The following is a 14,116-nucleotide window of genomic DNA, read 5'->3' on the forward strand; positions in this document are numbered from 1 at the left end:
TTCCTGGTAACTCAACTCCTAAAGACCTGGCAACTTCTTAGCAGATCTTCTCTGCACTTTTTCAATCTTATTGATATCTTTTCTGTTGCTGGGTGACCAGAACTGCACACAATTTTCTAAGTGTGGCCTCACCAATGACTTGAATAACTTCAACATAACATCCCAACTTCTATATTCAATAATTTGATTTATAAAGGTTAAGATGCCAAAAGTGTTCTTTACAATCCTGTCCACATGTGACGCCATTACCAGGGAACAATGTATATGTATTCCCAGATCTCTTTGCTCCTCTGCACTCCTCAATGACCTACCATTTACTGATTCACTCTTCCAAAGTGCCACACCTCATACTTATCTGCATTAAATTCCATCAGCCATTTACTGACCCAATTTCCCAGCTGATCCAGATCCCTCTGCAAGTTTTGAAAATTTTCCTCACTGTCCATGACGCCTCCCATTTTTGTGTCATCAGCAAACTTGCTGATCCAATCCACCATGTTATCATCAAAGTTTTATATATATATAGATAACAAACAATAATGGTCCCAACACAGATCCCTGAGGCATACCACTCAACATAGACCTCTAGTCTGAGAAGCAACCATCCACCACCACTCTGTTTTCTTTCACCAAACCAATTTTGAATCTAGTTTCCATCCTCTATGTATACCTAGTGTCCTAACCTTCTGAACCAAACTCTAATGTGGATCTGTCAAAGGCCTTACTAAAGTCCATATAAACAACATCCACAGCTTTTCCCTCATCAACCGCCTTGATAACTTCCTCAAAAAACTCTACAAGATTTGTTAAACATGACCTACCATGCATAAATCAATGCTGACCGTCCTTAATCAACTATTGACTGTCCAAATATCTATATACCCTATCTGTCAGAAACCCTTCAAATAATTTACATACTACTGACATCAGACTCACTGGCCTATAATTGCCTGGTTTTCTTTTGGAGCCCTTCTTAAACAGTGGGACAATGTGAGCTACTCTCCAATTTCTCCTCCATGATTAAGTCATTTTGAATATATCCGCCAGGGGCCCTGCAATTTCAGCACTTGTCTCATATCCGGTCCAGGGGATTTGTCTACCTTTATTCATGGCAAGACAGCAAGCACTTCCTTCTCCTTCAACTCCATATGTTCCATGACACTTCTATTTGTTTCCCTTCCATCCTTATTCACTATGCCAGTTTCCTCGGTACATAAAAAATTAAGAAACGCCCCCCCCCCCCCATTTCTCATGAACCTTTTGAACTCATAAATTACCCAGTGCCTCCACATCTCCATACAGTGGCAAACTGCAATTGGTGTCCAAGTCAATTGGTATCGCAGATGGAAGACCCATCTCTAGCAATCCCTGTCTGAAGTCATTTAAGATGCATTTAAAATGGATGAAATTGGTTTTATGGTTAAAAATAGAAATTAAAAGACAGAAAAAAAGCCAAATTAAAATGTTGTTAATTAATTTTTATAACAATAAGTATTAAGTGAAATAAACAGAAAGCTCGCACAAACTATTCTGCGACCTGCTGTACATGTATGAATTGATTTGCCCAGATACCACGGAAAACAAAACTTTACACGTGACAAAAAACAATTCAATTCAAAACATGAAATGAAAATGTGGAAAGGAAATGCATTTTCATTGTAATGTTTTAAGTACAACATAGAATGCCTATTTCCAGTGTCCATAGATATTAAAGGTGACAGTGTAAGTAGAAAAAAAATATAATCCTCAACTTTGAAGCTAAAAAATTATATTGTCATTTAATTTGTGTCCTAATAAAGTTCCTCACTATATTCATACTGAAAAGTACGGATACTAATTCCTTCAAACTGCAACATCAGTGCTCATCTCTTGTGCTTTGGTTTATATGCCTATCAAACTCCGGTGGTAAATGATTAAAGTCATTGAGAGAGGAGGACGCAGAAGCATCTGCATTCTAAACTCGATCCAGGGAATGGGTGCTAAGGATAAGCTTGAAGCATTCTCAACCACATTCTGCCAGTCGATCATCTGAGTTCTCCCACCATCACAAAAATCACTCTCCAACTAATGGAAATATCAAGGGACCACTGAGAGCAACGGCAAAGAAGCCCAATGATATCCAAACTAGAGTATTGGCTCCAGAACTAATTGTTCTTCCAGCCAAGCCTCTATAGAACAGTTACAGCACAAAAAAAACAGGACAAATCCAAACAGTCTAACTTCTGTCCAATCCATCTATTCACAAATATCAGCAAAGTCATGGAAGCTATCAACAGAACTGTCACGTGGCATTTACTCTCAGATAACCAACTCACCAATGCCCCGTTGAGTTTCAGCAGGGACCATTTGGCTCCGCAGTGTGACAATTGTGCCACATCAATGGCATATAATATCCAGCAGGGAGAATCTAACCACCTACCTTTGGAGGACCCACCATCCTGGTCATCAGAAACCCAAATGGACGAGTCTCCTATATATCTTGACTAAGAGAGCTGTTCAGAGGCTGCACATCTTGCAGCAAGTAGCTCACATCGTGACTTCCTGAGCCTTTTTTGGAAACCATCCACATGGCACAAATCAGGTGCAACAACTGTGAAGAGGGGACGCAGGGAAATGGCGGCGGCAGAAGCAGCGGGTCATCTGGTCCTTTGGCTTTCAGTACAATCATGGCTGATCTACCCCAGGCCTCAACTCCCCATTCCATCTCAATTCCCAGGTATTGCATAATATACCTGCCTCTTTAAATGCCTCCAGTGATCTCGTCTCCATAATCCTCTGGGATAAAGAAATTCCAAGAGATTCACTACAATTCCAGTGAAACTCCGTTTTAAATGATCGTCCTCTTGTAAGTTAGTTCCCCCCCCCCCCCCCCCCGCCATTTGAGATCATCCCGCAAGTAGAAACCTCTCTCTTCTCATGCCCCATTTGGATCCTATATATTTTAATGATATCATCCCTCTTCTAAACTCTTAAGAATACAGCAGACTTCTTAGTTCTTGATTTGCCTTTCATCTTTTAGGCTGCCAACAATGCTAAATCCATTAAAAGGCACTCTTATCTCAATATTTGAGCACATTTGCCTTTTTCGCTCTCCAAACTAACTGATAATTTGGTAGTTAGATATACTTTGCAGATTTGGTTCCAATTTAGTTATCGGATTTGCAGATTTGGTTATCATCGATTTTTATTAATTAGTCCAATTTTACGTAATTTTTTAAAACCTTCATTTCAAGATATTAGATAAAATCAATGGTCTATGTTAGGTACTCAATCTTTCTTGGACTTGTATATAGACCAAAACTTTGCTTCTTTTGAACAGTTATCTGTCAAATTTAAATTACCTAATTAACATTTTTTTGCTATTTACAGATTAGGAGTTTCTTAAACTCTTAACGTTGAAGCATCCCCAAGACTTAGATTTTAATCTTATTTGGAAAGTATATAATTTTAGACCTAATAAGAAAGGACCTTTTTTTCTCTCTGGAGTTACTTTGTCAATTTTTTTCAAAATTTTTAGATCAATTATTTTTGCTTTTTATTTAAAAAAATCTACTTTTTTTCTATTTCATGAACAGTTAGTATTGAAATTAGTAGTTGACACCTGGCTTTCAGCCCTTTATGAACTACTACTAAGATTTAGTGATAGTTTTTTTTAATCTAACATTAAGAAAGTTTGGGAACATGACTTTCAAAAACTGTTTGCTGAAGATACATGGGACACTATTTTGATAAATGTACAATCATCCTCACCCTCTGCTAGACATTCCTTATTACAATTTAAAGTAGTCCATAGGGCCCACTATTCCATAGCTACATTTTACCCCAATGTATCCTCTAAGCGTACAACTTGGGTAGGTACTTTATATCCTGTGTTCTGGTTATGTCCCTCCCTTTGTAACTACTGGAAAGAGGCATTTAGTACATTATCTTTCATATAAATCTCTCTCCGAGCCCTTTGATTGCTATTTTTGGAATGAGTGAACCAATGGACTTAGTTTTGACTCCATCTCAACCCCATCTCATTGCTTTTGCTTCCCTGATTGGTAGAAGGCTCATTTTGTTTCGGTGGAAAGATGTTGATCCCCCTCCCCCCACCATATACACAGTGGTTATTGGATTTGATGGAATCCCTCTCTCTGGAGAAAATTAGGTGTTCAACTACTAAAATGAGTGGGTTTTTTTCTCTCTGGAGTTACTTTTTCAATTTTTTTTGAAATTTATAGATGAATTATTTTTGCTTTTTATAAAAAAAAAATCTACGTTTTTTCTACTTCATGAACAATTAGTATTGACATTAGTAGTTGACACCTGGCTTTGATAGAAATTGCTCATATGTTGTGGTTAGAAATTAGATTAGTTATAGTTTTTTTTCTTTTCCTTTTGTTTATCAATAACCTGGATCATATGTATCTTGTTTACCATGGTTTACTATCTGTAATTTTAATTTACTTGTATCTGAATTTTATATCCTATGTATCTATGTGCCTGATTATTTTTCCAAACAAAAAGATTGAAAAAGAAAGGAATATCCTTAACAGGATTGTGCACATTACATAACTGTAAACAGCACTGCAGATGTGGCTTCACTGACGTTGTGTACAATTTCCTACTTCTAAACTCCAACCCCTCTTTGCAAAAAGGGGCAAAATGCCATTAATCATCTTTACCACTTGCTGCACCAGCTAACTTTATGGTTCATGCACATGGATCCTGCTGTGCGTCACTCATTTATAATCTTTCTCCATTCAGATAGTAATCTGCCTTTTGATTTCTCCAAACACTGCATGATTAATACTTTCCAACATTAAAGCCACTCCAGTAGAATATGGCTTGTTTGGTTGGTTGGTTAAGATATCCACTTCTTTTGTCACGTGTACATCCTAACCATGAATGCACCAGTTATTTGCCCAGGCTACAACTACATTACCTAAACCTCCACTGCCCAGAAGGCCAAGGACAGCAGTACATGGGAACACCTCCCAGCAAGTTTTGCTCTAAGTTGCACAATGTCCTGATTTGCAAATAGATGACCAGTCCTTCATTATTGCTGGGTCTGAATTTTGAAACTCCATGGAAGCACCTTCATCAGAAGGATCTGGTAGTTCAAAAAGATGGCTCACCCCCAGATTCTTAAGTGTATTTGAGGGTAGACAATAAGTGCTGGCCATGTTGGAGAGGTCCGGATCTTCAAAATGAATATTAAAAATGTTCCTTTTATCAGGGGTTTGTGAAATCTGCATCTGGGTGTTCTACAGCAGAATTCATGCTGTGAAGGAAGCTGGCACCCACAATAGTGTTTCCCTCTGACTGCAGACCACTCATACCTGATGATTTGCTCTGCAGAACTCATCTCTAAGATGACCACTTAATTATTTGCGATGTCAATATCTGAGGTTGCGGCGTTGAGTTTTAAACCATGTTCTTTTATCTCCCTCTTAATTCTTCTATCATGGATGCTGTGATAAACCACTGTTACACTGTGATTGGCTACTGCTGGCTGGACATGCCTCCCAAGACCGATCCTACTCATTACCCCTTTGCATGCTCCCCACGTTTCCTGCCATGATCAGTCAATGAGTTTGGTTGCCTCTATAGTCAATAAAAGCCTATTGGTTTCACAACCTCAGTCTTTTGTGGTAATAGATGGTGCATCAATTTTATTGACAATATTTTTCAAAGAAAATTGAGCAATACCTGAAACCAGAGAGACTCGATATAAATCCTCGATCCTCTGACACCCTAAACATGTTCAAACTCTGGCTACATTGCTTTGAGGACTTCCTGGCGGCAACCGTGAACTTTGTTAACATGGACGAGGATAGACTGAAACTCCTTACGAGTTGGACCCCTAGTCTTCCCAATGACACCAAATCGTATGTAGAGGCCATGGATATACTGAAGGTTCAGTATCGCAGAAGGGTGAACAAGGTCTATGCATGGCATCTCCTCGCCACTAGGAAGCAGCAACCTGATGAGTTGAGCACCGAGTACCGACTACCTCTCCGGGCCCTCTGCAGGGCATGCAACTCCAAAGCCGTGGCGGCCGCCAAGAATGCAGAGGATCTCATCTGGGATACCTATGTGGCTGGCATCCGGACCGGATACACAGACAGCATCTCCTGGAGCAGAAGGTAATCAGCCTCCAAGAAGCAGTTGAATTAACAGAGACACTGGAATTGGCCCTCCAAACTCAGACAACTACTCAGCCGCTGCGGGCACTGCTATCTTGGGACAGGGACCATTTTGCACCGTGCAGGCATCATTGCACTCCTCTGGTGATCTGACCTTGGCCACTGTGGCGGGAGATCACCCCAAATGCTACTTATGCGAGCAGGACAAACACCTGAGGAAATGCTGTCCTGCCAAGAAGGCAGCATGTGCTAGATGAAGGAAAACGGGACTTTCCATAAATGCCAAGTTAACCCGCCTGTGAAACCTAGCAGCACCGCGTGCAGACACTCCAAACATTTCACCCTCCTCGTCATGCCGCAGCTCTGCATACTGTTACACTCCCCAGCAGCAATTGGGAGGCACACAAACAAATGGGTTAAATTTAACACAAAATTTATTAACAAAACTAACAATAATAGAAGTAACCCTATAAACTTAACACCTGAACACTAGCCTTAATGGCAACTCTATATAAACAACAGATTATTATGCAGCATATGTGGGGGAAAAAACCCAGACCATTATAGTCCAGGCTGAAAAGCCCCCCAAAATTATCACAAAACAAAACACTCACGTCAAGAAGGAACAGCTCACAGATCTGATCTTCAGGCTTGGGATTATTTGTTTCCATGCCCACTGATCTTTGAATTTGAGGTTGTATCCAGATGACTGTGGTCCCTATAGACTTTCAACCCTGTCAGGGGAACACAAGACTGGCTTGAGTTTCAAAAGTCGCATCAACCACCTTTACTTTCTTCATCCTGGGAATTTTCAATGTGACCTGGTTCACTCCTCCAAAGCCCTCTTTAGGTTAACAAGTGACCTTCTGTCACACAAGTCCTCTCCTTTGGACACCCTGGCTTGAGTGGTCCTATGACTCCTGTCACACGATGTCCTCCTCTTGCAAGGGGACAGATGAGACACTGGTCAGTCCCACACATCCTCTGGGTATCAGAGTTCCCCAAACTGCTGTCAGGACAACAGTGCTGACACCCATGGACAAAGTTCAGTCTTCCTTTTTCCACTGAAACTACTGGGTAAATACACTGACTTACAGCTCCAGACGACAGTGCTAGCACCCATGAACAAAGCAACTCAGCGTGTGGCTTGCTGAAGCTGCCTGGTGTGGCTTTTTAAACTGTCCAGTGCTGCCTCCAGCTCTTTCCATTGATAGAGAGAGGTTAACAGCTGCAGGCTCACTCTCTTGCAAGCCCACGGACTTCCAGTACATGGTTCCCGGGCTTTGATAGCTGTCAAAGTCCCCTAGTGGTAGCCTAGTGCTATTATAGCTCCTAGCAGCTGTCAAATGCCTCACTGTAGGTTCAGCCCAGTCCTCAGTCAAAAATAAAATTGTCCAAGGTCCATAACAACACCCTTGCTACTGGGACTGGACTGACATTGGAGTTCGATGGGCCCCAATTCCCCCTCACCATTTGCAACAAAGTTCCTAGACAGCTCTCTGCGCACAACCTGTGGGCTCTCAACCCTTAAGGTCACCCCTCCACCACTGTTCGCGAACCTCACCCCCGACTGCAAGGCATCATGGAGGCTAGCAATAGTCCCTGGCGGGCCCAGGTACTCTTAGTGAAGAACAGGATATTTAACATTAATATTAACTTAACCCCCCCCCCCTCTAATTGTAAATGCACGTGTATTTAATGTGTATGCATTCAGGAAAGTTCTTTGTTTCACTGTCCGCTCATACACTTTTCCAAGTTCACTGGCATCAGGCAGTTTTCCACACTGGGTACAGAATTAAACCTTTATGATCTTCACCAGGCTCTGGTGCTTTAACTTAATTTGTTACCGCTCAAGAAAGTCTTTGTTGGTTTCAGAGAGAGAGAGATTTGTTGTTTGTTGGACTTGCACAAACTGATCTCCTTCTATCAGCCACTTTGGTGTCTTACCGAAGAAACTTGACCCCCTTGGGGTTTTCCAAAACATAGCCACTTCTTCCAGGTTACCACAAAGAGTTCTTCTTTTTCCCCTATTACAGGAGAAACACAATAACCACTCACAGCCCCTTGTAATTGACTACAAGTGTTTAGAATAGGCTGAACTCTGAACTCAAAGCCCATCTTCAAATGGGGTCTTGCAGCAGGTCTGCAAAACTTGGATTCTTCAACAGCAACTGCTGCAGTAAAACAGACTCTGTGTGTGTGTGTGTCTCTCTCTCTCTCTCTCTCTCTCTCTCTCTCTCGCTCTTTGTTTGCAAAACCACATGACCCCTCTGAGAACAGCAAACTTCAACCAAAAATTTGGATCACTGGCACCTGTTTAGCAATAAAAGATTAATCAGTTTCTGAGACTGGTCATCTTTCAAACATGCTATTCCTTTAAAGACAATAGTCCATTTCAATTCTACAACATCAGTCCAATAACACATACTTGTGAAGTCTCTGCAGGCAATCTCCATGATTTCTGTAAAGTCAATGGCAGACGTGCAGGCTCCATCTGCACAAGGTTTTTGCTTTCCAAATGAGATGCCTTTTGTAAAATGTTAATGTCTCTTGTAGAATGTAAACTAATGTCTAAACTCCCACAATCTAACCTTACCCCTTAAGATATATTTTTATTCCATAATTGTACTAACTTATTCCGTAACAGTAGATTTATAGTGAAGAACAAGATAAAACCAAAGGCTTAACTGTTTATGCCATCTGTTGGTTAGAAATCAGAGACTTGTGTGAAGCAGTATTAGCGGTATTTTATATTTGTTCTTCTGTTTTTTTTTTTGCCCTCCTTTGGTTGAGAATTAGTAATGACTGGTCCATTCCATGCTAGTTCAACAATGCAGCCAAGCCATCATCTCCAGTTACAATCATGAATTCAATGCAGAAATGGGACTTCAGCCCATCAAAACCATAAGCCATCTGCTCCTGAGTCACCCGTGTATTCTGCCTGCTCAAAGTGAGAGAGCAAAAGAGGGAGAAGTGTGTTGGTGAGGGCCACACAATGTTTTTTTTATTTGGTGAAGTCACTTGATATCATGTAAGAAATGTGTAAGTAGGAGGGTTGTGATGGTACCAAAGTGCATAATCTATTTGGCATCTTAATAGGTATGATTATGGGTCCTGATTATGTTTAATGTGTTTAGCTTCTTTTATTTGATTCATCAATTTAATTCTTAGCAATAAACTATTTTCTCCAGGTTATTCACACACCATTTTACATGTTTTTACCTTCAAATCCCAGGAGTCATAATTATTGATCCAATATATAATCTCCAACAGATAATGCTTGATGGACATGATATTCGTTCCTTGAATGTTAGGCATCTCAGGGAGCTTATTGGAGTTGTGAGTCAGGAGCCCATCCTCTTTGCCACCACAATAGCTGAAAACATTCGTTATGGCCGGGAAGATGTTGCCATGGCTGACATTGAAGAGGCAACCAAGAAAGCCAATGCATATGAATTCATTATGAAATTACCAGATGTAAGTAATGATCTTGCCTTCTCTGGTTGCCATTACAAATTCTTTACCTCAGGAAGTTAATTTGTGCTTAAGTTACTTTGGCGAAGAGGTATTTAATTGCAGCCACTGGTCTATTCAAACAGAATCATAAATTTATGGATTTTTTTGGGGCTATATTCATGTCCAGCAATGATTCCAAACAAATGTGTGTGGTGAAACCACAATCTGCTGGAGGAGCTCAGCAGCTCCAATGGGAGAAAAGGAACACTTGATGCTTCTGGCTGGGTTCTTCTTTGGCTTGGCTTCGCAGACGAAGATTTATGGAGGGGTAAATGTCCATTATGGCCCTTCATTATGTTGCTTGACCCACTGAGATCCTCCAGCAGATTGTATTTAGCTTCAGATTCCAGCATCTGCAGCCACCTGTGTCTCATGCTACAACTGGGATCTGATGGCATGCATAATAAAATATCAATCTGTGATTTTGTTTATGGATTTGTGCCTAATATTAAAATTATCTCCGATGAAACAAGGTAATTTATTCTGGGCCTGATCTAGCCTTCAGAAAAATAAAATTTCTTGAGTATGCGCCATTATATTTTCTTTTCTAAGCCATGGTGAAGGAATTGTGCCTTGCTCTGCTTTTACGTTCAGACACTTTTCATAACTTGGATATGCACAAGATGGACTGATCATTATGCGTGGTTGGAGCTTTCAAGACATTGGTAGGGATAGAGGGGTTTTAAAAGCTGATGAGTTTAATTTTGTTTTGTTAACATAACAAGAATGCTAACCCCGAATGTTGCTACAGAAATTTGATACGTTAGTTGGAGAAAGAGGGACTCAGCTAAGCGGAGGCCAGAAGCAAAGAATTGCCATTGCACGAGCATTGGTACGTAATCCGAAAATTCTGTTGCTGGATGAAGCGACGTCTGCATTAGATGCTGAGAGTGAAGCTACTGTTCAAGCTGCACTTGATAAGGTAATGATGGTCTAGTTACATTGACATTGTGATGTTGCTGCAATCTTGCTACAAAATTGGAGATGTGGTTTGCATTTTCACTGAAAAAAATAAAGAAAATCTCTCACCTCCATCACTCTCCGCAATGCATGCTGCCACCTTCCCAAACTTGATAATACAAGATTTTAGTATAAATCCTTGAAAGGATAGATCCAGTGGTATTGGGATGTTGATTATCTCTGTTACAATTTACTGGCGTTATCAGATTTTGGAATATAGATTTCTCTAGTTTTTTGACATTGACTCCGCTTATAATTTTATCTACCTCTCTCATGTTATCTCTCAGCCAATAGAAATTAAGGTGCAATGCAAAATCTATCTGAGTTGAACTTGCATGTTAATGGAATCCAGAGGGATAGATTTTATCTGAGCTGCTTCAGTATACTTCAGGAAGTGATTTTTTGTGACAAAAAGCAACAGACCAAAAAGTCCAGAGATCTTTCTTCTAAGTAATATATGAAGTAAAGAATTAGGCCTCAAACTGGATGAAGTGCAAAAAATATTTATTATGATAGCCTTAGCTGTAGCCAAAAAATGTATAATGTCAACCTGGAAATCAGAAGAGAGCCTGAGAGGTACATAGAAATAAATAAATGTATTCCATTGGAAAAAATAACATATAATTTAAAAAATAAAGTCACAGTATTCGAACAAATTTTGGAACTGTACATGGAACACAACAGAGAGGGCCTACCGCAGACCTCTACCCCCTCAAATGATAGAATGAGAAGACGACAAAATGAACCGACCCAGTGTGTAAAAGTAGATGACACAATTTTCTTGTTTATTTTCATTGTGTGATGACATTGTTTATTGCATGGTATATGTTGATTGTTTAGTGGGTAGGGAGGGGGGTGGGAAGGAGAGAGGGAAGGGAGGGGGAAAAAAGGGGAGAAAATGACACTGTATATTCAAGAGGGAAATGTTTGTGTGTATTTTGGTTAATATGGTTCATAGTGTGAAAAATAATTTAAAAAAAAATAAAGTATGCTTCATGAAGTGCCCTATGGGAAGTTCCACATTTAAAATAACACCAAAGGATGGTATTGGCAATGTTTATCTTCCAGTGAACAGGTGGCATTGCCACCAATTTAAAAACTAGTGTTTTTTTTTAACACCAGTTATTTGACGGGTCGCATTGCATTACTGCTCTACCATTAATCCAGAGTTTGAACCCACCACCCAATATGAGTGGAAACTTTAAATTCAAATGATTAAACAAAAATCTAGAATTTAAAAGTAATATTACATTTTGTTTCTTTGATGCCGAGATAGTGGGATGAAGGGCCCATTCCTGTGTTGATAAGTTCTATACTCTAATGGCAGTAAGCAAGAAACTACTGAAAATCTATTGTTCCTTAAGGGCAGGAAATCCTCCATTCTCACTAGGTCTTGACTGGAATAGAACTCCATCTGCTCCAATATAGTCATAGCGAATTGTTCCCTCAACTCAGGAGCAGAAAGGGACTGGCACTGACTTGAGCAGGTGATGTTCACCTTCCGTGATTCAATGAATAAACAAAAATGTTTGTCTTTCATCACATCACTTACTTTAAAGTTGTAACATTGGTTTCATATTTGCAAACATGACAAATCATTCCATCACATGTAGCAAAGAGATCAATTCATTACTTTACAATTGCAGTGGTTTATGGAAGGAGGTTAAAGGGATTGGCAGAGATATTGGGCAAGGGTAGAGGAGGTGAAATTAATTGGGAAAACTTGAGGTTTGCATGAGGAAAAGAAGCATCTATAAAATATTATGATTCCATCAATGTTGTCAAGGCACCAAATGAACTCCTGCTCTTTTTTTTGAATTGTACCCTGGGAATCTCTATTCCAGTCTGAACTCCTCGAACAAATAGATGGGGTCCCTTTCAAAAAAGCAGCTTCAACAATGCTTTTTCACTGTTGAACAGTCTACTTATACCTGATACAGAAGCAAAAGTAAAATTTATTTTATGATTATTGGATTTAAGAAACTAATAAACAAATGTTTCTTTATTAAGCTGCTGCTATCCCCCTCGCATGCATCCAGGAAATGCTGAGGCCAGCCATCGTTGATGGCTGGCCACAAGAACAACCTCCTTTTCCTCTGGGATTTGCACTCAGGCCATCGTTTCTTGGTCGACAGAGGAGCGGAGGTTAGCATGTTTCCCTCCTCTGGCCAAGACTCACCTTCAGGAAAGAAGGGCCCTCCTCTCAAGGCTGCCAATAACAGCAGCATCCGGACATATAGGTCACAGACAATTCCACTCAGTTCATTGCAGTTCAGCTGGTCCTTCACGATTGCTGATATATCACAACCACTCCTGGGAGGTAATTTTTTTGTGAGCTTTCCCCCTTCTTGTAGATCTCAAAGGTCATCGCCTAGTTAATTCGAAGACTTTTGAGTCCCTTGCCTTGCACTCCACAGTGTTGCCCGCACCTTGCCTCGACTTGGTGATACAGTCAGACAATGAATAAGCCAGAATCCTCATGGAATTCCCCAGGATTATTACTCTGCAGTTCTCAATGGCCCAACTGAAACATGAAACTGAAACACTCCGACTCTTGGACTTCCCCTGCATGCTCGAGCATGCAGGCTACCTCCAGATAAAATGCGATTGGCTAAAGATGAATTCAGACACATAGAGGAAATGGGGATTGTTCTCTGCTCCAACAGCCCTTGGACATCACAGCTGCATATGGTACCTAAGGCGTCTGGAGAGTAGAGACCTGGTGGGGACTATTGGGGTCTGAATGAAATCACTGCCGCAGATTGCGACCCGGTTCCCCATATTCCCCAGTGAGATCCTTCAATGCACTGAGATTTTTTTCCCAAAATCGACCTGGTGAGTACCATCAGATCCCAGTTCACCCGAATGACAGTACTAAGACTGCCTTGATTAACCCATTTGGACAATTTGAATTCCTCTGTATGCCTTTCGACTTAAAAAGTGCAGCCCTGACATTTCAACGCCTAATGGACACAGTTACCTGGGGCCTGGGTTTCGTGTTCGTTTATTTGGATAGCATCCTTATCACCAGCCACTCACAGCAGCAGCACTGGGCCCATCTCCATCAACTATGTCAGCAGGTAGATGACCACAGGTTAGTGAACAATTTGACCAAGTGCCAGTTTGGCCTCACATCAATCGATTTCCGCGGCCACCGCATCAGTCAGCACGGAGTGGTTCCACTACCTTCTAAGGTAGAGGCCATTTGCAAATTTCCAAGACCCTCTACATTAAAGGCCTGCAGGAGTTTGTTGGCATGATAAACTTTTACCATCGTTTCTTCAGCCAAAGTTATGCAGTCACTTTTCAAACTCTTGTCCAGACTCTCAAGGAACTGAAATGCGATAACGAGGCCGCAGCCACATTCGAGACTGCCAAGGGAGTGCTAGCGAGAGCCATTATGCTCATCACCCTAGGGTTGACCTGCCAATGGCTCTGACGGTGGATCAATCAGGCACTGCAGTAGGCGGGGTCCTGGGGATGCTCATCAACAGCTCCTGGAAACCCCT

General features: G+C 40.9%; 1 protein-coding gene and 1 long non-coding RNA gene across 8 annotated transcripts in view; one reads left to right on the plus strand and one right to left on the minus strand.

The window, feature by feature from the left end:
* Nucleotides 1-14,116, plus strand: part of abcb4 (ATP-binding cassette, sub-family B (MDR/TAP), member 4) — a 151,488-nt gene that overhangs the window by 76,375 nt on the left and 60,997 nt on the right. For all 5 annotated transcript variants that reach the window (XM_069914296.1, XM_069914298.1, XM_069914297.1 and 2 more), the window contains exons 13-14: nucleotides 9,405-9,608; nucleotides 10,399-10,569. In XM_069914296.1, the coding sequence (XP_069770397.1) occupies nucleotides 9,405-9,608; nucleotides 10,399-10,569 (375 nt within the window). The remainder of the gene's footprint in view (nucleotides 1-9,404; nucleotides 9,609-10,398; nucleotides 10,570-14,116) is intronic.
* The window catches only part of LOC138751693 (uncharacterized), a 69,018-nt gene that overhangs the window by 32,029 nt on the left and 22,873 nt on the right, over nucleotides 1-14,116 (minus strand). For all 3 annotated transcript variants that reach the window (XR_011350125.1, XR_011350124.1, XR_011350123.1), the window contains exon 2: nucleotides 6,746-6,865. This is a non-coding gene — a long non-coding RNA (uncharacterized lncRNA). The remainder of the gene's footprint in view (nucleotides 1-6,745; nucleotides 6,866-14,116) is intronic.

The sequence above is a fragment of the Narcine bancroftii genome, chromosome 1, assembly GCF_036971445.1.
Source record: "Narcine bancroftii isolate sNarBan1 chromosome 1, sNarBan1.hap1, whole genome shotgun sequence".
Classification (NCBI taxonomy): domain Eukaryota; kingdom Metazoa; phylum Chordata; class Chondrichthyes; order Torpediniformes; family Narcinidae; genus Narcine; species Narcine bancroftii.